The following is a 26,660-nucleotide window of genomic DNA, read 5'->3' on the forward strand; positions in this document are numbered from 1 at the left end:
ATAGGGGGCAGTGTGTTCAAAGTCTAATCCCCCCCCCCCCCAAAAATGGTTTAACTTGGTTTTTTACTGGATTTTCCATCCGCTTGTTCCCCCACACACCAAACCCCATTGATAAAATCATCGATTTTCACACCCCAGCACTCGTCAGTCACTGATCCACCGCTGCCTCCGTCGGAGAGTTCAAATATGCTGCCATTTTATGACTTTTTGGCGTTTGAAATCTTGTTTTCAGATAAACTTCAGTGACACGAGACATCGGCAGACCCGGCGGCTCCTGTGTCGCTGTGAGATAAAATCGCCGGTTTTCTCTATGGGGTTTGGTGTGGGAGAGGGGAAATGTTTTCAAAGTTCAGTTTCTACACAAAAATGGCGTCAAATGGTGAAATAAAGCATATTTCTCATCTCTATATATTAAGTTTATTTACTTTTTTTCCTCCATATGATAAAATATAACAATTTAATAGCAACTTCAACAACCAGTTATTGTACAACACTAATTATATAGTATATATTTATATATATACACAGCATTTTCCAATTAAAATAATGTATAAAGTAAATGTTAAATACATGAAACTGAAAATCATGAAGCTTTTGAATGGAAAAATAAAGTTTTAGTGACTTTTATCAAGTTTCTAAGAACAAAAACCATAAAGTGTGAGCTCAGAATGCTCAAATATTATCTAACTCTTCTTCCGTCGCTCCTGAACAACGTTACATTGCGATATCTCTTATCGTTTTATTGCCGTACAATATTCTCACCTTTAAAAAAAAAAAAAAACCTCGTAAAAGTCAAACTCTGATTAAAGAGTGAATCTCACGGTTTCCCATAATGCAGCTCGTGCCGCCGCCGCCGCCGAAGATGACGATGATGATGATGATGCCTTTAAAAACGTGACCTCAGAGAGACAAACGGTCACAGACTGAGTCGTAAGCGAGGACGTGTCGACAGCGACAGTCTGGTGAACGGAGCCAGTAAAACCTTTGATAAAATGATAACTTTCCCAGACTTGTAAAGTCCTATCTGTGATCGTCGCCATGGCGACGAGACGTTAGTAACGGCACAGAGACGAAGCAGCCGACTGCACTTTGGTCAAAAGACAAAGACAGTAAAGGTTCAGTGTGCAAGACGTAGTGACATCTAATGGTGACGCTGAAGATTGCAACAATCAAACGGAGTTCAATTTAAAGCCAGTGAAGTCGCCCCCTGGTGGCTAATACTACTTCCATCATACTTCCTATTGTCAAAGTTTTCAAAATGTGAAAAACACCCTCCGACTGTTTCAGCTTTTCAGGCTAGCTGTAGAAACATAGTGGAAACTATTTTTTTTAACTTTTAAAGTAGCGCTCCGCACATTAACGGCATCAAAGTTAGCGCGCGGCGCGTTTCCGTGACGACTGACCGGGAAAAGATGCGTAATACGTCATGTTTTTACGTGACTACCGGTTGCTAAAATGAGTAAAGTAACGCTTTTTTGAAGCCGCATCACTGGAGTCCAGCCACTGTTTATCAGTTAGCTCCGTTAGCTCCTTTAGCACCGTTAGCGTGCCTACAGTCTGTTTATTAATGAAAAGAGCAGCGCTACAAATAACCAGCGTACCTGTGTACTGCGTACGTGCGCCTCTCTTTTTAAAGGTTATTGTTAACTTTAGAGACGTTTTTACAATCGGGAGTCGCGTAAACATGACGTTTGACCTTTTTCTGGTCAGTCGTCATGGAAACGCCCGCCTTCCGCCGTTAACCTGGCCAACACTAGTTTTTAAGTATGAAATACTGGCTAAAGTAACTTAAGTAGATCAGATTAGCTAGCGAGTTAGCAAACCTAATATAACCTATCATATCAACACACGTTATTGCCGAGTAAAGACCAGTATTAACCGTTTACCAGTTAGCTCCGTTAGCTGCGTTAGCTCCTTTAGCGTGCCTACAGTCGAACTGGATCGGTCTGTTTATCATTAAACAGAACAAAAGAGCAGCGATACAAATAACCAGCGTACCCGTGTACTGCGTACGTGCGCCTCTGTTTTTAAAAAGATTAGCGTTAACTTTAGAGACTCATTTTAACAATCGGGAGTCGCGTAAAACATGACGTCAAGCGCGTCTTTCTCTGGTCAGTCGTCACGGAAACGCCCGCTTACCGCCGCTAACGTGGCCAACACTAGTTTTTAAGTATGAAATACTGGCTAAAGTAACTTAAGTAGATCAGATTAGCTTGTGAGTTAGCAAACCTAATATAACCTATCATATCAACACACGTTGTTGCCGAGTAAAGACCAGTATTAACCGTTTACCAGTTAGCTGCGTTAGCTCCTTTAGCGTGCCTACAGTCTGTTTATCATTAAACGAAACAAAAGAGCAGCGATACAAATAACTAGCGTACCTGTGTACCGCGTATGTGCGCCTCTGTTTAGCTTAGACTAGCGTTAACTTTAGAGACTCTTTTTTAACAATCGGGAGTCGCGTAAACATGACGTCAATCGCGTCTTTTTCCGGCCAGTCGTCGCGGAAACGTATCGTGCGTTAAAGTTAACTATTTTAAAGTAATTGTACACTTCTTCAAACATACTTATGGGTTGTTTTGCCTCATAAATGTTACATGCTGGACCTTTTAAGAAGGAGAAAGGGACAAAAATAGAGTGAGGAAACACATGTTGGGGATAATTGCTGCTGCTAATGCTTCAGTAGCTGGTTCCTGGATGTTGTTATTATTATTATGTGTGTGTGTGTGTGTGTTAGCTTTGTGGCTAGCTAACAGACGGTGTAATCACCGCCGACCGCAAAGCCCGAGGAGCACGAAAACAACAACAACAACAACCACAATAAACAAAACCCCAGAGCCTTCAGCGCTGCTCGGTGTCTGGACAGTAATGACTTTCACCGCCGATTACACACACACACGTGCATGTTTAGAGTAGACAAAACACTGCATTCTCAAGCACACACACACACACAAACACACCCAAACCTTGTATGAACAAGATAAAATAATCCGGATGTGAATGTTGACGTGAATAAGAACTGCTTTGAGAGGTCAAATATGCTTAAAAAAAACGGCATAAAACTTTTTAAAGAAAGACACACACACATACATATACACACACACACACATTCTTGTACTTGCTGCATACTGAGGACCAGCATTTCCACTTTATAAATCAACACAATTACAAATATCTACTTCATGAACGACATCTACAAAGAACTACTGGTTCGAGTACCATAAAATGTCTGCAGGTGGAGCCCCAGAGCAGAAAGGGCTGGAAATTATTTTTTTTTTTCTTTTGGTCCAAAATTTGACAAAACCATCATTCTATACTATGTCTTTCAAAATTTGAGAAAAAACATTTTTGGTCCAAAATTTGAAAAAAAACTTAATTCTATACTATGTCGACCAAAATTTTTGAAAAAATGTGACCAAAAATTTTTGGTCCAAAATTTGACAAAACCATCATACTATACTATGTCGTTCAAAATTTGAGAAAAAAAAATTTTGGTCCAAAATTTGAAAAAAACTTAATTCTATACTATGTCGACCAAAATTTTTGGTCCAACATTTTTGGTCCAAAATTTTTGGCCCAACATTTTTGGTCCAACATTTTTGGTTTTGGTCCATACTATACTATGTCATCCAAAATTTGAAAAAATCTTTGCCAAAAAAATTTTGGTCCAAAATTTGACGAAAAACTCATACTATACTATACTATGTCGTCCAAAATTGGAATTTTTTGTTTTTTTTACAAATTGAGTATAGCATGTTATAGCAACCTAAGGAAGTGATTTCAATGAAAACAAAGTGAGAACCGGCCAAAATGTCCTCACTTCGGAAAAATGACCTCACTTTGTTGGTTAAAAACCCTCATTGGTCCTCAGTATGCCGCAAGTACAAGAACACCCAGACACACACACACACACACACAACCTTCCCTCTCTTATCTTTGCCCTCATCTCCCGTCTTGTTTGGGTTTTGCCCAGAGAAACAGAGGCTCTGGGTCGAAACGGAGACACAAAAACAAGCTGCTAACGGGCGGGAAAAAGGCACTTATATAACATGTGTGTGTTTACCCAACGCATGGCACACACACACACACTTGTTTTTCATATCTTAGTGAGGACACATCACAGACATAATGCACTCCCTAACCTTTAACCATCACAGCTTAAATGTCTAACCCTAAAACCAGGTCTTAAAACCTTAAAAAAATGACCTTTAAAGTTGTGAGGAATGGATAAAAATGTCAATGGCTAACCCAAACCTTAACCACAATTCAAATCTTAGTCCTAAACTTAACCAGTTCATCCCCAGAAATGGGGGTCTGCCTCATTAGGAACCCTAAAACCAGGTCTTAACCCCCAAAAAGTCCTTAAAAGTTGTGAGGAACAGACAAAATGTCCTCAGAAAGACGGGTTTATACGTTGTTTGGTCCTCACAAAGAACCCAAAACAAAGTGTTGCCACTAACTTAGTCTTAGTCCTAAACCTTATACCTCAACCTAAACCTGGTTCTAACCCTAAAACCAGGTCTGAACCCCCAAAAAGTCATGGGTTAGGGTAAGGGTTGGGGTCATTTAAGCTCAACCATAACAAGTTAATGTCCAACCCAAACCTTAACAACAATTCAAATCTTAATCCTAAACTTAACCAGTTCATCCCCAGAAATGGGGGTCTGCCTCATTAGGAACCCTAAAACCAGGTCTTAACCCCAAAAAGTCCTTTAAAGTTGTGAGGAACAGACAAAATGTCCTCAGAAAGATGGGTTTATACGTTGCTTAGTCCTCACAAAGAACCCAAAACAAAGCGTTACCACTAACTTAGTCTTAGTCTTAACCAAAACTCTTACCTTTAACTTAAACCAAATTCTAACTAACCCCTAAAACCAGGTCTTAACCCCACAAAAAAGCCCTTAAAAGTTGTGTTACATTGACTTTCACTCGTTTCCTAGACTCAACCATAACCAATGACCATGACCATACATGTCTTCACCGTAAAATGCAATAATTAATGTGGACGAAGATGAGACCTCCTTATGTGACTGTTTAACAGATTTATAGAGTAATACCTGGAACACACACACACACACACACACACACACACACACTGGTGACCGAATGCAATGTTGAATTTTCTGCTTAAACATTTAAAACATCACAGCAGAATTTACGGCATGAATTCTTCCGCGCAAAAACCCGCTCGGGTTAATATTCCACAGAAGTGATTTAGTGTTATTATTATTACATTGATCCTGGCGTGCAAGAGAGGAAGCAGCTTTTAAAGAATAATCTTTCTGATGATTTAACCCCCCCCCCCCCCTCTTTCCTCTTCCTCCTCCTCCTCCTCCTCCTCAAAAGACGGAACGGAAATCCTCGCGAAAACTCCCAGCAGAGCCACGCGGAATTTCTTGGCACGGCCAAAACGACTGGTTGAGATTTAAAAACATCCAATAAAGAGCGGGGCCGACGTTTAAACAAAAACACGAGAAAGAAAACACACGCGTGAGGGAAGTTCACGTGAAATTAAACAAATATTTTCAGAATAAAGCGTCTGCAGCTGCAGAAAAAGAGCCGATAATTAGAGGTCAATGTGCAGCATTAAAGGGGATGATTTCAGCTGATAAACACGGCTTGCGCAAGTCAATGATACAAGTAAGCATGGCATTAAAAACACTCATACCGACTCCACAGTGCACCAGAGGCAAATCAATTGTAACGGCAGACTATCGATGTACATATCTGTGTTGATAGAATGTTTGAAATAAAATTTATTTAGATTTATGTCTCAGCAAAAGTAGTCCCTCAAAAATCCATGCGATGCGACGTTAGTTTTGTTTCAAATATTATTCTATCAACACAGATATGTACATCAATAGTCTGCCGTTACAATTGATTTGCCTCTGGTGCACTGTGGAGTCGGTATGAGTGTTTTTAATGCCATGCTAACTTGTATCATTGACTTGCGCTAGCCATAGCATCGGCGAACTCGGCAAACTAGAAGAACTGAATGAAATTTCTCGAAAACGTCTCCAGACGTCTCCATCGCGCCGGCTGAGTTGGAAAATGGGTCTTACGTCCAAAATTCCGAACTATCCCTTTAAGAGCACGTTTGCTGCGTTATTTCAAAGTTAGAAACATCGTTTCTGCCTGGAAACTGGAGTTTGTTAAAAACCGCTCGCTCGCTCTCCCGCACCAAACCCCATTCAGAAAAACGGCGATTTTACCGCTGCCTCCATCGGTAAATTAAAGCGGACCTAGACCGGAAGTTCCAATTAACGATGTTTTTCTGTAGTGTGTATCTGCGTCGTTACCTTGTTTACGAAGCCCTGAAGGTTCTAAACAAACAGTTCAGCCACTGCTTAGAACACTGTGTTTTATTGTAATCTCGGTGCTCAGCGAGATCTCTGAAAAAACCCGGTCCCGGTTACGTAAACATCGGTTCTCCGGAACAGCAGATCCTCCTGCTCCGGGCACTTGTCCGGGCACGTCCGGTTGCGTACATTGAACCGCAGATGAAGAATAACGTCCGTTGTGGAGGTGTTTCACGAGCGACAGTGTCTTCTGACTCTGGGTCTGACTCCGGGTCAAAGGTCGGCAAAGGGACTGCGGCGTGGAGTCGTAAAGAAGCTATTTTTAAACACTGTTAAAACAATGTTTTGATAATGAGTAGCAGTGCATCCACCGTTCCAGAGGGGGGAGCTGCGCTTCTGAGAGCTGGTGTGCCGATTATGTCACTTCCGGGTACTGGCCAATCACAAGACAGTTGGGAAGGCTCTACGTCTTCTGCGGGTGAGATTTATGTCTGAAATATCGCGGCTGAGGAACAGCGTCGGAAAAGAGAGATTTCCATCGGCTCATTTACAGCAACTAGGAGGTTTTTGAGCATAAAAACAAGTTAATGTGTATAAGTAGTGTTTGAAATCGTCCGTTCAGATTTACCAAAGTGGCACAAACCTTCCAAACGAGGCAGCAGCAGCAGCTCCTGTGTCACAGTGAGCTAAAAAAACAAAAAAAAAACGCTGATTTTCTCTATGGAGTCTGGTGCGATTTACAAACTTCGGTTTCCAGCCAAAAAAAAAAGTCAAAAGGTTCCGTCTCGTGCCAAGAGAAGTTGGCCAAATTGTTATCAAAGACTTGAATGGGTGTGGATTTTATTAGGTCAGCCTTTTGTTCAGTGTTTTTTTTTTTTTTAAGGAAACACTCGCTATCAGGCCAAAACAAGGAAGTTTAACCACCTACATATTGTTTATCTGACTGTGTAGCTTATATAAAGTGTAAATGGAACTCTCACTTTCCCTGTCGGGGGGGCCTCGCTGATTGCTGATTGCAGCCCAGCGTTTTCTCCTCGCTGGGAGATTTCCTGCGATAGGGGAACTTATGCTTCTTTTTTGATCTCCAGCACAAGTTACGCGCTGTGTTCACACCTTTATCAACAGGCACATCAACAACATCATTAATCCCCTGGCCCTCCATCAATATCGCCATCTCCATCGCTCGGGGTTTCCGTTAACAGCGAGGGGGGGGAAAAAAGCAGCTGTTTATCTGAAGAACAGAAGAAGAAGAAGTGATCCCCGACTCTCTCGTCTGTTAAGACGACCGCCGACACAAAGCTAACGAGCCGTTTCAGTCGGTTAATCGCGATAATCATCCGAATGTACAAAAAAAACGTCTTATCTCGAGTTTTCGTCGCGAAACGTGCAGTTTTACAAGGGTGAGAATGACCGTGTTGTGATAATATTCCGAGTGCATTCACAAGCTGTGTTGGTCTTGCATGTTCTGACCACTAGGGGGTGCACTGGCGCGATGTTTTGACGAGTGGAATCCTTTCTGTTGACTCCTAGACTGTTTGTGGTATCTAGAAAATTCAAGAGCTATGGACTAGCGATCTGTCCAGAGTCTAACAACCCTCAAGTGGAAGATGAAGTCGTAGAAGACGGATGGATGGATGAATGGCTACCGGAAAGCAAGGGAAATAGAGCTAAATTGCGCCCATATACTTGTCATTACGGTAGAACCTCAGGCGTTCCACCGAACGACCGTTAATAGACTCTTAAACACGGAAACCAGATCTCGTAGTTCTTGCTCTGTCGTTGAGGAAACGTGCAAGTAGTCTACTTGATGATACCAACTAATATTGTGTTCCAGACTTGATAGTAGAACACGTACCGAGTTAATGGTCTTACCACGTGGTTGGTTCTGTCCCTGATGGGCTGGTATCCCAGCGCAGGGACGCACTGCTCGGCGTGTCCGTTACAGAAGCAGCTTCCCTTCACGATCAGGTCATAGACGGCAAAGTGTCGGGTCGGGAGTGGTTCGTTGGCGGCGGCGGCTGCAGCGGCGGCGGAGGGGTCTTTGGCCTGGCAGGGACACGGCTGGCGCTTGAGCAGACGAATGCGGACGTTGGTCACCCGGAGTTGCTGCTGACCCTCGACGCCGAACGGGTCCAGGGACTCCCACTTGGGGAGCGTTCGGTAGATCACCTGTTGGAGCAAAGACCGGGTGTTAATTTGACCGATAATCTCGGCAACAAGACACAACAGAATCTGTCCAGGAATGCAACACTGGAGACGGGCGACCACATAGTATAACAGGAGATGGCGGAGTAGGGTTAGGGTCTGACCGGGCCACTCCTCCGCCATGTGGTCCAAGGGCTTTTCTGCATTGAATCTCCATGTTCTACCCATGTTTTCTCCAGGTTATACCTTAACCCATGGACTAACAGGAGATCGGACCAGACGGTGGAGTAGTGGCCCGGTCAGACCGAGGGCCTTTCTGCATGGAATTTGCATGTTCTCCCCATGTTCCCCATGGATTTATCTCCAGGTTCTCTGGTCCAAAAGCTTGCAAAGGTTAATTGGACACTCTAAACTGCCCGTAGGTGTGAACGTGATATTGAATGGTTGTTCGTGAGTTGGGATTGCCCACGCAACCCTCCCGTGGAGGATAAAGTGGTAGCAAATGGACTTGCAGACTTCTTGAAGACATTTCACCGCTCATCCACGGGGAAATGTCTAGACGAAGTCTGCAAGTCCAGTTGCGATCCAAAATTCAATGACTTTCGGAGATCCTTGACCTGAATTGACAAAAAATCTACAAAGATGGGAGGTCTGACATGACTTTCCACTAGTTGGAGTTGGAGTAAAGAGCGCTCCTTCTGGAAATTGGACCTGTTCCGTTGTTGCTTTTCTTGGCTCCTTGTTTTTTGTTTGCTTTATGTTTAGGAATTACGGAAAAAGGGGGGGATAAAATATTGGTGGCCCCCGGAGAGCAGCTCCTGCAGCTCCAGGTCATGATTTACAGCGTTTAAAGCCGGACGTATTCACTGGCAGAGTCGAGGTTCATTGATGCGGCTCATGTCGCGACATCTGTCATGTTAATTGAGGGATTTGTTCTCGTATTTTTACGACATCCTCGCATGACCATGTGGGGTGTCCTTGTGGGGTGTCCTTAAATCAGCGAGCTCAACCTTTCCAAACCCCCTTGTTTTTTTTTTTACCCCGTCTGCTCCTTGGACATCCTTCAAATTTAAGATCCCTTTGTGGGCCGCCGTCGCCATGGCGACTAGTGCCGCTAGCAACCAACACTGCTGCTGTTGTCGGGGTGAAAAAGTTGGTGCCTGCCCCAGCTCTCGCTGTGAGACAAATGTGTGTTTGCCGTGTCTCTCGCCGGCTAGCTGTCACTGATATCATTGGATGAGTTCTGTGTGAGCGGCTGAGGTTTGCGATGCGAGCGGAGTCCCGAACGTGGCTTCCCCGATTGGCCGTATGAGTGGCCGAGAGCGAGGTGGGAGGAGCGCTATTAATCCACCCCCCCTCCTCGTTGTTGGAAAAGGTCACGGGGTCACAGCATTGTGGTCCGCAATTAAGACAACACGACAAATAGGACGAGGGGCGCCGGTCCGCGTGGAGAGCACGGAAAAGCAAGGGGGGGGGGGGTTGGGATTCGGCGAGACAAAGACGGCGACGGAGATGCAGCTTCACATAACTCAGGGGCGGACAAAAGGCCCGCGACAGCCCGGCGACACAGCGGTTACGCCAGCACCCCACGCACAAACGCACACAAAAACAAAAATGCCACAAAAAGCTTTTAATGGACACCGTTGTCTCCTCCCGTCTTCTCTGAATGTGGAGACTGAATATTAGCGTTCGTGTATATGCAGATGACGCCCATGTTTATTTTACAAACGCCCCCCGATCATATGCAAGTCTTGCAAGGGTCTTTTTTTAAGGGCTTTAGATACAACAACAACAACACAATACAACACATATGTCAAGTAGCCTCAAACAACGGGACGATGGCACGCGTTCAACAGCTGATTTGTGTTGTTTTTTGCGAGTTTCGATGTTCGGTTACGATAAACGAATGGGGACATAAAAATTGGGGGTCAGAGCTCGTCGAATAGGGGATGTACTCCATGAACAAATGGTGACGTATTCACAAAATAACATGAGTACATACTCAACGTTGAGCATTAGAAAACACTTGTTACAAGTACCATGTCATGACGCTATAAAGTCAGATTATTTATATACATGTCACGCACACGTTTTTTTTTGCCGTTTTTCCACTCACAGATTCAGTGGCTAGGTCAGTTCGTCGCTCGGTTATTAGCTTCCTTTGGATTAGCATCCAAAAAAATGGCTCATGCCTATAGTTTTAGAATTATCTGTAGTTTCTTTTTGAATGTTTTTCCGAGATTTGATCAGAGAGCTATCAGTTCTGAAAAATGTCCAGAGCGACATTTGCATTGTCAAATTCAGCCATTTACGGACATTATTTAGCTAATCTCGTAGATTTCGATGCACGTTCGACACCAGATTATGGGTTTTAAGGGATTGCGTTTTCTTGCACGATAAACGGAAAAAAAAGACGCCGCGGCTCCACCTCACTTCCACTTATCTCCATCACTCTCGTTACAGCGCCACATACAGGCCTGGCATATGTACTGCACCCTTTATGCTCATTTTGGGGGGGGGGGGGGGTTTCGCGTTTATGCAAACCTCGTAAGGAAAAAACTTTTAAAAATGTCGATAAGAGACTGAAAACCTTTGCACAAACAGAGGTTGTACCGTATTGAAATCGCATACTGTAAGGTGAAGGTTTTACACCTGTTTTTTACATATACAACACATGTTAGGCCAATCCACCCCCCCCCCCCCCCCCACACCCTTTCCCTTTTCCCTTTCTCACAGTGAAGCAGGGGGGGCTCAATGTGTCCTCTGATAATCTTTCTTCCTGAAAAATAAAGTAAGTCTGGCTTTCACAGGCCTAATTCCATCAAAGCGCTGTGGACTGTAATCTGGTAAACAGGCACAATGGGCATTGATGGAAGGAGAAAGACGGAGGGGGAAACTGAGAGGGGGGGGGGGGTGGATGGAGGGGTGTGTGTGTGTGTGTGTGTGTGTGTGTGTGTGTGTGTGTGTGTGTGCGTGTCTCGCCAACAGAACCAACATCCATCAGAGCAACTGCACTTCCTTCCCGACCAACAGACGCACGGAGACACCGACGCTGTGTTTTATCTAAAAGGGCAAGAGCGAGGGTGTGTGTGTGTGTGTGTGTGTGTGTGTGTGTGTGTGAGCGAGTGTGTGTGTGTGTGTGTGTTTTCTTGTATCCGTTACCTCGTCGGGACCCTTTAATGGCGTAAAAAAAACACTGACCCTGTCGGGACCGGTCGTCCCAAAAACCTGGTCCTTGAATTGTGGTTATCGTTTTGGTTGGTTTTTTTTCCGAGCGGAGGTCAATTGTCCTGGAAAGGATAGCTGAGCAAACCTGTGTGTGTGTGCGTGTATGTGTGTGTGTGTTGGCCAGTCGGCCTCACTCTCTTCCCTAAGGAGGTCAAGTCTCTACAACAAACACCCACATTCTTCCAGTCTAGCTGACCTCATAAATAAGACAGGGAGTCCTATACACACACACATGCATCCACACACACACACACACACACATGCATTCTCTCACTCACACATACACACACACACTTTCACCTACATTACAGGTGAACATGAAAAGCTTTCAAGAGATGACACACGCTTTCATGTTTGCAGGAGAAACAAGACTGGAGGAAAAACCTGCTCCATGTTATCACACACACACACATTGCCTTACATTCATTTTAACCATAACTACGACCGACCTAATCCTAACCCTGACCCCTGACCCCTAACATTAACCTAACCCTGACCTCAGCCTAACTTTAAACCACGTCCTCACCTTTAAAATGCAGTCATTTAAACTTGATTTATGTCCCCACAACATAAGGAATACCAGGTACACACACACACACACACACACACACACACACACACACACACACACACACACACTTGATATGAAGTTGGAAGTCACTAAAGTGTCTTTAACTTATTTAAACACCAGATTATGCAAAAAAAAGTTTGTCAAATTTAAATTCCTGCAACTGGTCATAATCATATAAATAAATAAATATAAACCTTAAAGCTTAAAGCTGCAGTACGTAACTTTCGTCGTCGCTATGATTCTGCCTCCGTTTAACATCATTTCTGTGCCGGTTAGTCCCTCAAAACTATCAGACCCGACTGAGGGAGCGCTTCTGTGTATCGCCTAGCTTTACTAGCTCTGCCTCGACATGCGGCAAAATCACTTCCTGTGTGCAGCGACAGAATGTGTCGCCGGGTGACGCGAGCGCTAAATGCCGCTATAGTGAGAAACACTAGAGAGGATCGCGTGGCACTCTATGAACTCATTCGATCAATAGTTTGAATCTGATCTTTATATTTAAAAGGTACAATAATCTTGGCAAGCAAGTTTTGCACTAGAAAACTAATCTAATCTGAGGAAAAAAACGATCGTTAGATTGTCTTAATCTGATATTACGGTTTACTGTTAGCTAAAACAACAATTTTGCATCAAATCCCAACAGCAAATTCAACTTAATCAAGTAAAGGAAGACTCATAGTAAATAAAAAAATTCGGTCCAATTTTGTTTTACTTTTAGGATTTTAAGGAGCATTACAGTCCAAACGTTGTTAGATTTAGCTAGTTTTAAGAATTCTGGCAAAATTACCCTACGACCATTGGCAGCTAATTTTTCTTAAAATCGAGAAAACGTAAATAAATGTGAGAATACTTGTCTTATTGACTCGTAGAGCTGTTTTTACAGTCTGGAGAACTTGACTGTTGACGTAGCGCGGCTCGTTAGCGCTCGCCGTGCAGCGCGAGGGCCTTTGTTTGCCGTCGCCTCACACCTCTCACTGTTTGACACTCATTACAGGTCATGTGCAATCACAACAGAAAACACACACAGAGAAAAAAAAGGGAAAAGTGTGAACAGCTGAGCGACGTCTGCAGCTGCTGCTGCTGCTACTTGACCTCTGTTAACCCCCGAGGTCGTTGGTTGAAGGGTGAGAGGGCAGAGGTCGTCCTCGAAGCACAGAGGCTAACGTGTGAAGTGCAGTCGAAGGAAAATCACCATGCTGTTTTAACACAATATTTCAAAGCCTCTATCTATCTATCTATCTATCTATCTATCTATCTATCTATCTATCTATCTATCTATCTATCTATCTATCTATCTTAGCGAATTAGCTATCTACGCTATCTAGCAAACTATATCTAAACTACTTAGTGAACCATCTAAGCTAGTTAGTGAACTATCTGTCTCAGCTAGCTAGGGAACTATTTGTCAATCTAAGCTAGTTTGGGTTCCTTCTATCTATCTATCTATCTATCTATCTATCTATCTATCTATCTATCTATCTATCTATCTATCTATCTATCTATCTATCTATCTATCTATCTATCTATCTATCTATAGTGAACTATCCGTCTAAGCTAGTTAGTGAACTATCCGTCTAAGCTAGTTAGTGAACTATCCGTCTAAGCTAGTTAGTGAACTATCCGTCTAAGCTAGTTAGTGAACTGTCTGTCTAAGCTAGTTAGTGAACTGTCTGTCTAAGTTAGCTACAGAACTATCCGTCTAAGCTAGTCACTGAACTATCTGCCTAAGCCAGCTACGGAACTATCTCTAAGCTAGATAGTGAACTGTCTGTCTAAGCTAGTTAGTGAACTATCTGTCTAAGTTAGCTACAGAACTATCCGTCTAAGCTAGTCAGTGAACTATCCGCCTAAGTATTGTCCCAAAATAATGGGTCTACCAAAAGTACATCGCAATTATTTTGGTCATCGTAATAATTGTGACCTGATTTTTTTGATTTTACGTTTTTTTCATATTGCCCAATATCTACACCTGCATATGGAGAATGTAGCATGAATCAAACGGCAGCAGACGTGTGTGTGTGTGTGTGTGTGTGTGTGTGTGCGTGCGTGTGTGTGTGCGTAGAAAAGATTTACGAGCCTAGAGAAACAAAACAGCTGTTAGAGCGATGGAGCCCGTCAACGACGGGGCGTTAACACATCGCAGCTCGTATGAGGGCGCTGCAGGGGAGCCCACGGCGGCGGGGTGGGCCTCCACACACACACACATCTGCACAACAGGTCCTCCGACACACACACACACTGTTTCCATTAAACATCAGTGAACTTCAGGAAGCCCTCTCGTGCTACGGTTAGCGTACGCCTGATAAACACTCACTCATGCACACATTTGCACAGACCCCCCCCCACTATCACCACCATCAGCTTTTACTCTGCTAAGTTCACCAGATGACTCTCGCATGTTGCGTTAATTCGTGCAGAAAGAAGCGAATCAGTTCCAGACGAGCGGGCAAAGACGGAAGAGAGAGAGGGTGGAAAAACAAGAGAGCGGGTGGCACTGTTTACCTGCCATACATCAAGGGAGGGGTGTGGTTTAACTTCCTGTTACGCCCGAGTTTGTGTTTTTTGTGTGTCCACGTTTTTAATCCACTGTTTTTTTATGTCTGTTAAAACACTTAGCGCAGCGCTAACGACACGTTCGCGCGTGCGCGTTTTGCGTCATCGTAGTTACGCCAACAGTTTGCGCTGTCGGGGAAAAATTCAAGAGGTTTTCTGAACGCGGAGAAATTGCACGTCAAAAACTAACGCGTTGGTTATCGCGGTAATTTCGCTCGAGATGTTTCGGGAAGCCGGAGAATCGGTGTGTGGAAGAACACGTGGAAAAGCAGTTCCTCGTAATTTCAGTGAATTTGTAGCTAAGCGACAAAAACAAATATCTATTTCAAACGCAAATGCCGTGTTGGAACACAACAAAGTACAAATACTTCTTTAGTGGCGACTAGAAATGCTAACAGTGGCTAGCAAAAAATGTTAATGTTACACGACATATTTTCCGTAACTCTACTTCCTCACCTCTCCACGGTTGCAGGGATACGCCCCGGAATATTTGGACGTGCAGGCGGCGCCGTCCCGCCCCCCGCCCGCCTTCCCCTCCTCCAGCCCGAAGGTGGCGCTGCAGTTGCGGGCGTAGTACTGCAGCATCCTCCACGTGCGCCCAAAGTCCTGCGAGCGCTCCAGCGTCATGGCGGCGGGCCTCGGCGACCGGAACACGACGATGAGGTGCGTGAAGTAGAACGCCGTCTCCAGGTCCAGCTGCACCGTCTCCGACTCCGCCCCCTCGGCCGACTGCCACCAGGTGTTGGGGTGGCGGAAGGACGAGTCGGACATGGCGCCGGCGAGGTGCGAGAGCAGCGGCAGGCCGGCGTTGCACTTGGCGCACTTGGCGGCGCCGCAGGCCAGGTTGGCGTTGGGGTCGGCGTACGCGCAGTAGAGCTCGGTGCCGTTGTTGCCGCACACGGTCTGCGTGAGCACGCGGCGTCCCAGCGCCAGGTTGCCCATGCGCGGGTTGCAGGCGCGGCTCTCGCAGCGCGGGGCCACGCCCGCGCGGAACAGCTCCATCGACAGACCTGGGGGTTAAAGAAGAAGAAGACGTTTAGTGAAAGGTGCGGCAGACGAGACCTCGGCTTAAAGGGTCAGTCCACGCAAATCGCTCGACCCGCCGTGTTTATTTTAACGCTAGCAGACAAACTACCTTTGTTTGCTCTCCAGATAATCGACTGCGATTTCTGCGTCTAGCTTACGCAAGACGGGTGAGTCGTCTTCGCTTTCACTCGGAAACCGTTTCGCGTCAGATTAGCTCTAATCTGTGCCAGACTAGCAAACAAAGTAGTGTGGTAATTTCACAAAATTTGGTTCCAAACTGACAAAATTCGAAGGGTTATTCAAATTAACAATTTGAAGCAACATTAACAATTTATTCAGGTTAATGTTGCCGTCTCCATCTCGATGTCTATTATTTGATAACGACAAACAAAATTGGAGTGAATTTTATTTCGTCAATTCAGTCTCAAAACTGACGACTAAATCCAAAAAATGTCCAAAAGATGAGATAAGTCATGTCATTTGAGTAAATTTGGTGCTAAAATGCCAGAATTACACATTTTATTCACTAAAGGCAAATAAAACAAGTGAGAAACCAGTTTTTGTGAATTCTACTTACACTTAAAGATAAATAAGAACGATTCCCCCAGAAATTTAGAGTGAAATTTGTGCCAAATTGTCAAAAATGCTGGTTTTATGCTAGTAGTCGATACTTTTTGAGGGATATCTACATAGATTTGACCAAAATCAGTCAATAAATCAAGATTAGATGTGCGTCATAGTGATCATTGTCATTTGAGTGAATTTGGTGCCAATTTGCCTGAAATGTCTATTTTATAGACTACTTTAAGAAACTTTTGCCATCTCAGCGGATGATTTCGTCAACAATTTTTAATTATTACCTGACAAAAATGTCTTTTGGAGGCGGACGAGCCTCAATCTGAGTGGATGAATGAGCGCGAGGGTGACTCAGTGTGTGTGTGTGTGTGTGTGTGTGTGTGTGTGTGTGTGTGTGTGTGTGTGTGTGTGTGTGTGTACAGTAAAGTCAAGTGATTTACCTTGATCGGAAATGTTGTGCAAAAAGAGGATAATGGAGTCATTGTGCACCTGCAGCCACACTGAAGCCAACCAGTGTGGACTCTGACACACACACGCACACACACACACACACACACACACACATACTTGTACTTGCTGCATACTGAAGACCAGCATTTCCACTTTATAAATCAACAAAATTACAAATATCTACTTCATGAACGACATCTACAAAGAACTACAGGTTCGAGTACCATAAAATGTCTGCAGGTGGAGCCCCAGAGCAGAAAGGGCTGGAAATATTTTTTTTTTTTTTTTGGGTCCAAAATTTGACAAAAATGTCATACTATACTATGTCGTTCAAACTTTGAGAAAAAAATTTTTTGGTCCAAAATTGGAAAAAAACTTAATTCTATACTATGTCGACGAAAATTTAAAAAAAATGTGACCAAAAAGTTTTGGTCCAAAATTTGACAAAACCATCATACTTTACTATGTCGTTCAAAATTTGAGAAAAAAAATTTTTGGTCCAAAATTTGAAAAAAAATTGATTCTATACTATGTCGACCAACATTTTAAAAAACATTTGACCCAACATTTTTGGTCCAAAATTTTTGGTCCAAAATTTGACAAAAACATCATACTATACTATGTCGTCCAAAATGTGAAAAAATCTTTGCCAAAAAAATTTTGGTCCAAAATTTGACGAAAAACTCATACTATACTATATCGTCCAAAATTAGAATTTTTTACAAATTGAGTAAAGCATGTTATAGCAACCTAAGGAAGTGATTTCAACGAAAACAAAGTGAGGACCGGCCAAAATGTCCTCACTTTGGAAAAATGACCTCACTTTGTTGGTTAAAAACCCTCATTGGTCCTCAGTATGCCGCAAGTACAAGGACACACACACACACACACAGCCTGAGGGTCCACGGTGTCATCCTCCTCCTCATCCTCCTGGATTTATGATCTCATATCGACGACCTCACAGGTGGATTGATATTACATTTTTTTTTAAAACCTCGCAGACTGCATTAATCTGAGCAGATGAGGCCAGATTAACGAAAAACAAAAAACACACGTGAGGAGAAGTTCGCGACACCTCGAAAACTCAGATCATCTGGCCATTGTTTTCTTTGGGGGCCGGGATTATGTCAATCATTACATGATATATAATCAATATAGGAGCAAAATATTCACATTTAAGAAGCTGATTTCACTGAATTTAATTTTTAAGTTTAATTTTTTTGTCCAAAAAATCCATTCAAACTAAATAATCTGCTAATTTCATAATTAATTAATTGACGCAGGCCCAAAATAATAATCACTTTATTGTTGCAACCCTGACTCAAAATGGTTTTATATTCAATATTTTCCTATTTTACTGGACGTTGCATCCGCTCAAAGACGATCAGAAATCAGAAATAGTTGCAGATTAATTCCCTAATCTCTTATTTATGAATGAATCGTTGTTAAACGGATGCTGTATCTTGTTATTTCCACTTTACAGGAAGTTCGAGTCACTTATTCGGAAACAAAAATCACAATTTCTCAAACCAAAGTTGCAAAGTGAGCAAATGTTCAGATTTGAATGTAAACAACTGTTTTTTTTTGCTCTTCCAATGAGTAAATATGTAAATTGTAATGTGTAATAACAGTTAATTGTGTGTAACACATGTGTGTTTGTGTGTAGAAAGTAAATAAAAGTGAACATTGACTGACCTGACACTGACCACAGGGCCACACTGATCACAAATAACACCAGCATATTTCCTGGTCGCTGGGATAATCCAGATTATGAGAAGAAGGAAAAACCTGCAGCAGCTGGAGATGATGGTGATTATTATACTCTTAAAAAAATTTAAATAAAGATTTCATCCACTGCGGGGTAAACAAAAACAAAAACAAAAACAAAAACAGTGTAAAAAAGTGCGTAGGGTTCAGATCCAGTGCGGACTTTCTCTTTCACTCAGCTGTGAGCCGAGAACCAGGCGGTGAGACGAGAGCGGGAGCACGGAACAGCATGACGCCGCACGGTGAGTGTTGTCCCCGGGTGAAGGCTCGGCTCGGCTCGGCTCTTCTTCTTCCTCTGCTGTTTGCGGAGCTGCAGCGGCGTTCATCTCCCTGCACTGACGCTCGGCTCGGTCTCCCTGTGAGTGTGTGAGCGGAGCTGCTGCGGCTTTGAGCCGTGACACGGAGCACACGAGCCGCAGCAGCTCCGCCTCTTCTGCCGCTTAAAGGGACATCACCGTCCGTCTGTGTGTGTGTGTGTGTGTTTGTGTGTGTGTGTGGGTTGACGTCAGCGTAAAAACGTATTTTTGGCTAGCCACTGTTCGTGTTTTCTACGGAAGCGTATTGCTGCCGCGCATACAAAAAAGCTCAATATTGCGTTATAACGAGAAACTATCGCGTTATAACGAGCTAAGATTGTTTTCTAGTCATAATGAGAAACTATCACGTTATTTCAAGATAAGATTGTTTTCTCGTTATAATGAGAAACCATCACGTTATTTCGAGATAAGATTGTTTTCTCGTTATAACGAGAAACTATCACATTATTTTTAGATAAGATTGTTTTCTCGTTATAATCAGAAACTATCACGTTATTCCGAGAAACTATAACATTATAACGAGAAACTATCACGTTTTAACGAGATAAGATTGTTTTCTCGTTACAATGAGAAACGATCACGTTATTCCGAGAAACTATTATGTTATAACGAGAAACTATCACGTTATAACGAGATAAGATTGTTTTCTCGTTATAATGAGAAACTATCACGTTATTCCGAGAAACTATTACGTTAAAACTAGAAACTATCAGGTTATTTCGAGATTAGGTGTTTTCTCGTTATAACGAGCTAAGATTGTTTTCTCGTTATAATGAGAAACTATCACGTTATTTCGAGATGAGATTGTTTTCTCCTTATAAAGAGAAACTACTGGAACGCACCATAAATCAAAAAGAGACACAAGAGCAACATCAAGGTTTTAAAAAGCGCGTCGAGCAGGTGTAAAGTTTGCGATGTTTGCCGTCTCGGTGCGTTTGTTGTCAGTCGCGTGTTAGCATCTGACGACGCGTGCTGCCAAATTTCACGCTAATCCGCGCAGAGCTCGTGAAACATGTTGTTGTGACACGCGCTTTTAAAGCCGTGGCTCATGTGAGCGTAATTAATGGTTTCATTTTTCGTTTATCAATCACAGTTACATAACTGAGTAATTACTCCGAATGATCTCTTCGGGAATTATATCAATAAAGGAATTTTGAATCCCCCCAAAGAGCCTCGTGCGACGAGGAGATTATGAAGAAACGTGGCCTCAGGACACAGACGTGTAGAGAACTCCTCACTGCTGCTGCACAGGAGCCGCTCTGAGTGTCTCTGTGGACAATTTACGTGTCTCTGTGGACGTTTTAGGTGTCTCTTTGGACAATTTAAGTGTCTCTGTGGACAATTTATGTGTCTTTGTGGACGTTTTAGGTGTCTCTTTGGACAATTTAAGTGTCTCTGTGGACAATTTATGTGTCTTTGTGGACGTTTTAGGTGTCTCTTTGGACAATTTAAGTGTCTCTGTGGACAATTTATGTGTCTTTGTGGACGTTTTAGGTGTCTCTTTGGACAATTTAAGTGTCTCTGTGGACGTTTTAGGTGTCTCTGTGGACAATTTAAGTGTCTCTGTGGACAATTTACGTGTCTCTGTGGACGTTTTAGGTGTCTCTTTGGACAATTTAAGTGTCTCTGTGGACAATTTATGTGTCTTTGTGGACGTTTTAGGTGTCTCTTTGGACAATTTAAGTGTCTCTGTGGACGTTTTAGGTGTCTCTGTGGACAATTTAGGTGTCTGTGTGGACAATTTAGGTGTCTGTGGACAATTTATGTGTCTTTGTGGACGTTTTAGGTGTCTTTGGACAATTTATGTGTCTTTGTGGACAATTTATGTGTCTTTGTGGACGTTTTAGATGTCTTTGGACATTTTAAGTGTCTCTGTGGACGTTTTAGGTGTCTCTGTGGACAATTTATGTGTCTTTGTGGACGTTTTATGTGTCTCTGTGGACGTTTTAGGTGTCTTTGGACAATTTAGGTGTGTCTGTGGACAATTTAGGTGTCTGTGGACATTTTATGTGTGTCTGTGGACAATTTAGGTGTCTCTGTGGTTGTTTTGTGTGTCTCTGTGGACACTTTAGGTGTCTCTGTGGACATTTTATGTGTGTCTGGACAATTTAGGTGTCTCTGTGGACAATTTGTGTGTCTCTGTGGACATTTTATGTGTCTTTGTGGACGTTTTATGTGTCTCTGTGGACGTGTTATGTGTCTTTGTGGACGTTTAAGTGTCTCTGTGGACGTTTTAGGTGTCTTTGGACAATTTATGTGTCTCTGTGGACATTTTAGGTGTCTTTGAAGTTGTGTAATCTCTCTTTGTGGTTGTTTATTGTCTCTCAGTAGTTGTTTTGTGTGTTTTTATGTAGTTTTGTGTCTTTTTATAGTTGTGTTATGTGTCTTTGTGGTTGTTTTGTGTCTCTTTGAAGTTGTTTAATGTCTCCAAGTGGTTGTTTTGTGTCTATTTGTAGTTGTTTATGTCTCTTTGTGGTCTTTTAATGTCTCTTTATAGTCGTTTTGTGTCTCTGTAGTTTGAAATGTCTCTTTGTGGTTGTGATCATTTAATTGCTAATTGATAATTGGGATTATTTTACGTCTCCGTGTCGTCCCCTCATGTCTTTCGGTGGTTTTTATGTTTAATTGAGCTGAATTTAGCCTCTTTTCATAGCCGCTAAACGTCTCTTTGACAGAACCCAATGACTCTTTGTGTGTCTCTGTGTCTCTGTGGTCTCTCCCTACGCTTCGCCGCTGTTGTTTTATTGCTAGTCTGACACGTCGTCGCAGTCGTTCGGTGCGTGTTTGCGGTCGGTTGTGTGTTGTGTGTTGCTTGTTTGGTTGCGTTCACCCCTCTGGGGTTTGCTGCTCTACCCTCCTCTAATCACTCATCATCATCACCATCATCATCATCATTATGGTCATTATCACCGTGCCATAATAACTGATAGACACGTTGAGTGACAGACTGATAGATTGGTTAATTACACGGCGTGCAACACAAAAGCAGAGAGAGAGAGAGAGAGAAAAATGGGCTAAATGATGTAAGAACTCGAGTATTTCAGACACGCAGAGAAATTCATCCCCCCCCCCCCCCCCGTGCAATTTCAGAGGAATTTAGCGCGAAAAAAAAACCCACCGCGGCCTTTTACTGTAGGAAGTCAAATGTTAGTTTTATTCTCAGGTCTGAACTTGTCCTGTGCTTTAGTAACAGTTGGCTGCTTCAACGCAGAAAAATGATAGACATCTCCAGACTGCGTTTACCCCGAGAGAAATAGCTGTCCAGACACACTCGTTTCACTTTAAATCACTTCTTTTTTTTTTTTTTTTTTAAAGGAGCAGGTCAGACTTTTCCATCCCTGAAGAGTAAAAATAATAAGTTATGTCATGTTGTTTTTTTGGCGCCTGCCCTGAAGCTGATTATGTGAAGAAATGACAGGAACGCGGTGACCCTCGGGGGGGAAAAGGGTCATGAATTTACTACATGTAGTGGAAATTACGTCCCGTCAAGCGATATTACTCCTTTTTAAGTTAAAATGTGTGTTTTCTTTTAAATATATATATTTTTGATACCAAAACCAGAAAAACAAACACAATTGTGAACATAAAATTCTCAATTTTACCCAAATTTTGCTCATTTTACATATTCACTGTATTTTATCAATGTCATTTATTGTTATTTTATATTTAAAAAATAATAATAATAATAATAATAATAATAAAATAAACATAGAAAAATAAAAAAATCTGATTTTTTTTCTATATTTGTACTTGTATATTTCCTTTTACAAATCATGTGTATTTACTTAAATCATAACAATTTATATAATAAAGTATCAAGATATTATTCTTCATAATATATAGTTTCTATGTGTATTTTAGACTTGTTTATTTTCTATTTATAGAAAAGAAACTTCAATACACTGTATTGTTGCTCCTGTATATCAAAGTGACCACTAGGTGGCAGCGTGTAGAAACACGGACACTCCTTTTGGGGGTCACACACACACACACAGTTGTAGTACTTCCGGTCTGGCGGCAAAGCGTGTTCTCGTCTTTTTGTGAAGCGCTAACGTTTCCTCCGACGAAAGGAAGTCATTCGTCTAACTTGTACTTTGTCGTACTTGCTCGAATTCGAGAGAAAATGGTGAGTGTGGAGTTTGTGAACATCGCCGTAGACTCTCCGTGCGGTTGTTTGTGTGTTTGTTGTGCTGTGTCATCAGCCTTTCTTTGGTTAGCTAGTTAGCGTTAGCTTAGTAGCTTTTCATTCAAAGCTCCGACTGAATGAATTCAGCCGTAAACATTTCGCACGCAAGCGAAACAACGTGTAGCTCTTTGTTTGTGTTGGTGGACGATATTAGTTATATTTACACAACATGCGTAAATATAACTCATTATTATTATTTTATTTTTATACTGTCTTATGTTTAGTGTTTGGTCCGGAGCGAGAATAACGCCATACACCAAACCTCATTGTAAACTCGTCTAATTTAGCGCGTATGAACGAATGGGTCAAGAAATCCACATTATATTCAACATATCTCGCCCCCAATTAAGTTATTATTGTTAAGGTTGAGCCGAATATACACTGTGTTCTTGTTTATTCTGTATAAAGTGTAAACGGCATCATTTGTAAAATCGGAAACCTCATTTTGAACAACATAAAAACGGTCAAAACAGTGTAAAGTATATATGTGGGTTTGGCTGCATTCTGCAGGCTGCACCAGATTTAAAACAACACCAGATTTGAGTGTGTTTTATGCATTATTTTGTTGATCTTGCTCTAACTTAAGCTAAAACATTTAAATCTGTATGGAGAATAGTATATACATGTCGTGTATTGCAATATTTTTAGGATTTATGCAATGTTTATATTGATATTTTAAAATCCAAGTAGTGTAGTTATCTAATAGTCATAAAAATCAATCATATACAATGAAGTAAAGCCTTTCTGTCTTTATTGTTGTGTAAAAACAACTACATTTTCTAACCTTATCCCTAACATAATGTGCTCTCTAGTTCCTTTTTCCCACCTTTAAACTTGTACTTCTATAGTGTCCAGCTCAGGCTTCTGTCAGAATGACCTTGGATATATGATTTCGAGTGTATATAAAAGTATTTTAAGTGTGTAAAGTTTGTTTGTTCTTTCTCCTCCTGTAGAGTTTACCTCTCAACCCAAAGCCTTTCCTGAACGGCCTCACAGGAAAACCAGTGATGGTGAAGCTGAAGTGGGGCATGGAGTATAAAGGTTACCTGGTGTCTGTGGACGGATACATGAACATGCAGGTTTGTTCAAGCCCTCAACTTCCACAAGATTCGACATTTAGACGTTATTTATTGTCGTCTGCAGTAAATCTGTTCGCATTCAACGTGTCAAAGAAATGATGACGATGCTGCTCTTCTAGAAATATTCAGTTAAAATGACAAACAATGGGTTTGTACTTGAGAATTGAGTCCGCGTTCCATCTTTCACATATTGATTTATAGGTATTTTATTGTGAAACTCACTTGAAATGTTCTATAGATGAAGTTTAAGTTGCAGAAAAGTAGTAAATATTAAAGTATATGAGACCAGAATAGTATAGATTAGACCGTATTATAATAGACCAGTCCAATTTAGATTATAATAGACTATTCCAGTTTAGATTGGACTGGACTTGGTGTGTTTGGCGATATCCGATAATACACATCTGCTGATGCAGTGGGGGTTAGGGGTTTGTTCCCTAGCTAGTTTAGAGGTTAGGGTTACAGTTCACTAACTAGCTTCGACAGATAGCTAAGATTGGCAGTTCACTAGCTAGCTTAGATTGGCAGTTCACTAGCTAGCTTAGATTGGCAGTTAACTAACTAGCTTAGATTGGCAGTTCACTAACTAGCTTAGATTGGCGGTTCGCCAGCTTAGATTGACAGTTCACTAACTAGCTTAGATTGGCAGTTCACTAACAAGCTTTGATTGGCAGTTCACTAACTAGCTTAGATTGGCAATTCGCTATCTTAGATTGGCAGTTCACTAACTATCTTAGATTGGCAGTTCGCTAGCTTAGATTGGCAGTTTGCTAACAAGCTTAGATTGGCAGTTCACTAACTAGCTTAGATTGGCAGTTCGCTAGCTTAGATTGGCAGTTCGCTAGCTTAGATTGGCAGTTTCCTAACTAGCTTAGATTGGCAATTCACTAACTAGCTTAGATTGGCAGTTCACTTACTAGCTTAGATTGACAGGTAGTTCCTTAGCTAGCATAGATAAACAGTTAAACTGTTAAATAAATAATAATACATTTTTTTAACAATTCAAATATTATTCGGTTACATTTTTTTGCATGTTTCCCAAACCTGGGAATGATGTCCTCAAAATGATTAATGAAAATAATCACGTTTAAGAAGCTGAAAAACCCTCAAACCATTTAATCGATCATCAAAAAAGTTGACGGTTCGTTTAGTAATCGATTCATAACTACGATATCAGAAAAGTAGTGATAGCAGCAGGTCGGCATATGGATCCTGTAGCCATGGAGTCACAGTCGCATATATAAACATCTACAAACAGCCTGAGCGCCTTCTTCTCTGTTATATTTCTTAAAAATTGTGCTGATTGTGTAACACCCCCTCTGCGTTTCCACGGCAGCTGGCAAACACGGAAGAATACGTGGACGGAGCGTTGGCAGGTCACCTCGGCGAAGTCCTCATCAGGTTTGTTGTGATCCCTTCATCCTTTCTTTTATTGACACCGGCAGTCGAGCGGAGATTATTCCGTCAGTGACGCGCGTCGCTTAATTAACTTTTCTGCTCGCTAACAAAGCGCATGAAAGAATATTGTTTTTTTTTTATTCCTTGTTGTTGCCAACAAAGACTCAACGCTCGGGCGAAAAAACGAGTCCAGATTCGCAGCGAAGTTTCGATCGTAATCTGAGACGTTTTTTTGGCCAAAACAAATAAAAAACCCCCAGATGTGCTTAAGTTTTCACAGCCCCCCCCAGGGCAAAACAAAATCGTGTTAAATCATCATAATTACGGTTTATTCCTAATAAAGAAGCCAGACGGTGTCACATGACTGACGGTCCATTGTCTCCCCGTCACAGGTGTAATAACGTTCTGTACATCAGAGGCGTAGAAGAAGAGGAGGAGGACGGAGAGATGAGGGAGTGACCTCACCGTGTGTTTGGGTTTTCACCATGTGAAACAAATGAGCGTCTGTGGGCGGGGAGGGGGCGGGGCTTTCTTTTCACGTTGTCTTTTTTCTTTTTCTTTCTTTTTTTTTTACTGTATATGAGACCAATTTTCAGTTGTGACATTATGATACAGACACAATAAAGTGATTTTGTCCTCTTTCTTAAACCTGATTTATTTTGTGTTTTTCTCACATTGTGTCTCGTCATTAAACTGTGAACTCATCCGGCAAATTATCATTAAAATTTTTTGATTTATTGTCCCTCAGATAAATTTTTATTTGCTTTTTACCGAGAAAAACTCAGTTTTGGATTTAAAAAAAGAACAATTTTGTGACATAGGTTAAAGTAAAAAATTTTATTTGAAATTTTTATATCGTCAATAAATCGATTTTTGTACGATTTCTTTTCACTTATTTGTCATTGTACTTGTTATTTTTTCCTTATTCTACTTTAAAATGTCTAACATTTCTGCATATTTAAACAATTTATTGATTCTTTAAACGGAATATAAAACGGTTTTTATGTACATTTTCATCAACACCTTATTCCAGAAATTAAAAAAAAAAATATATATATATATATA

General features: G+C 41.9%; 1 protein-coding gene across 2 annotated transcripts in view; it reads left to right on the top strand.

Moving 5' to 3' along the window:
* snrpf (small nuclear ribonucleoprotein polypeptide F) overlaps positions 1-26,109 on the top strand; it is a 53,663-nt gene extending 27,554 nt beyond the window's left edge. The window contains exons 3-6 of one of the 2 annotated variants that reach the window (XM_083906916.1): positions 15,269-15,459; positions 24,072-24,197; positions 25,534-25,598; positions 25,988-26,109. In XM_083906916.1, coding sequence (XP_083763042.1) covers positions 15,269-15,459; positions 24,072-24,197; positions 25,534-25,598; positions 25,988-26,054 — 449 coding nt within the window. In that variant the 3' untranslated portion in view covers positions 26,055-26,109. Of the gene's footprint in view, positions 1-15,268; positions 15,460-22,949; positions 23,059-24,071; positions 24,198-25,533; positions 25,599-25,987 lie in introns of those variants that run through there. The other variant, XM_083906917.1, reaches the window with a different exon arrangement.
* The last annotated feature ends 551 nt before the right edge of the window (positions 26,110-26,660 follow it).

This window comes from Microchirus variegatus, assembly GCF_963457635.1.
Source record: "Microchirus variegatus genome assembly, chromosome: 20".
Lineage (NCBI taxonomy): Eukaryota > Metazoa > Chordata > Actinopteri > Pleuronectiformes > Soleidae > Microchirus > Microchirus variegatus.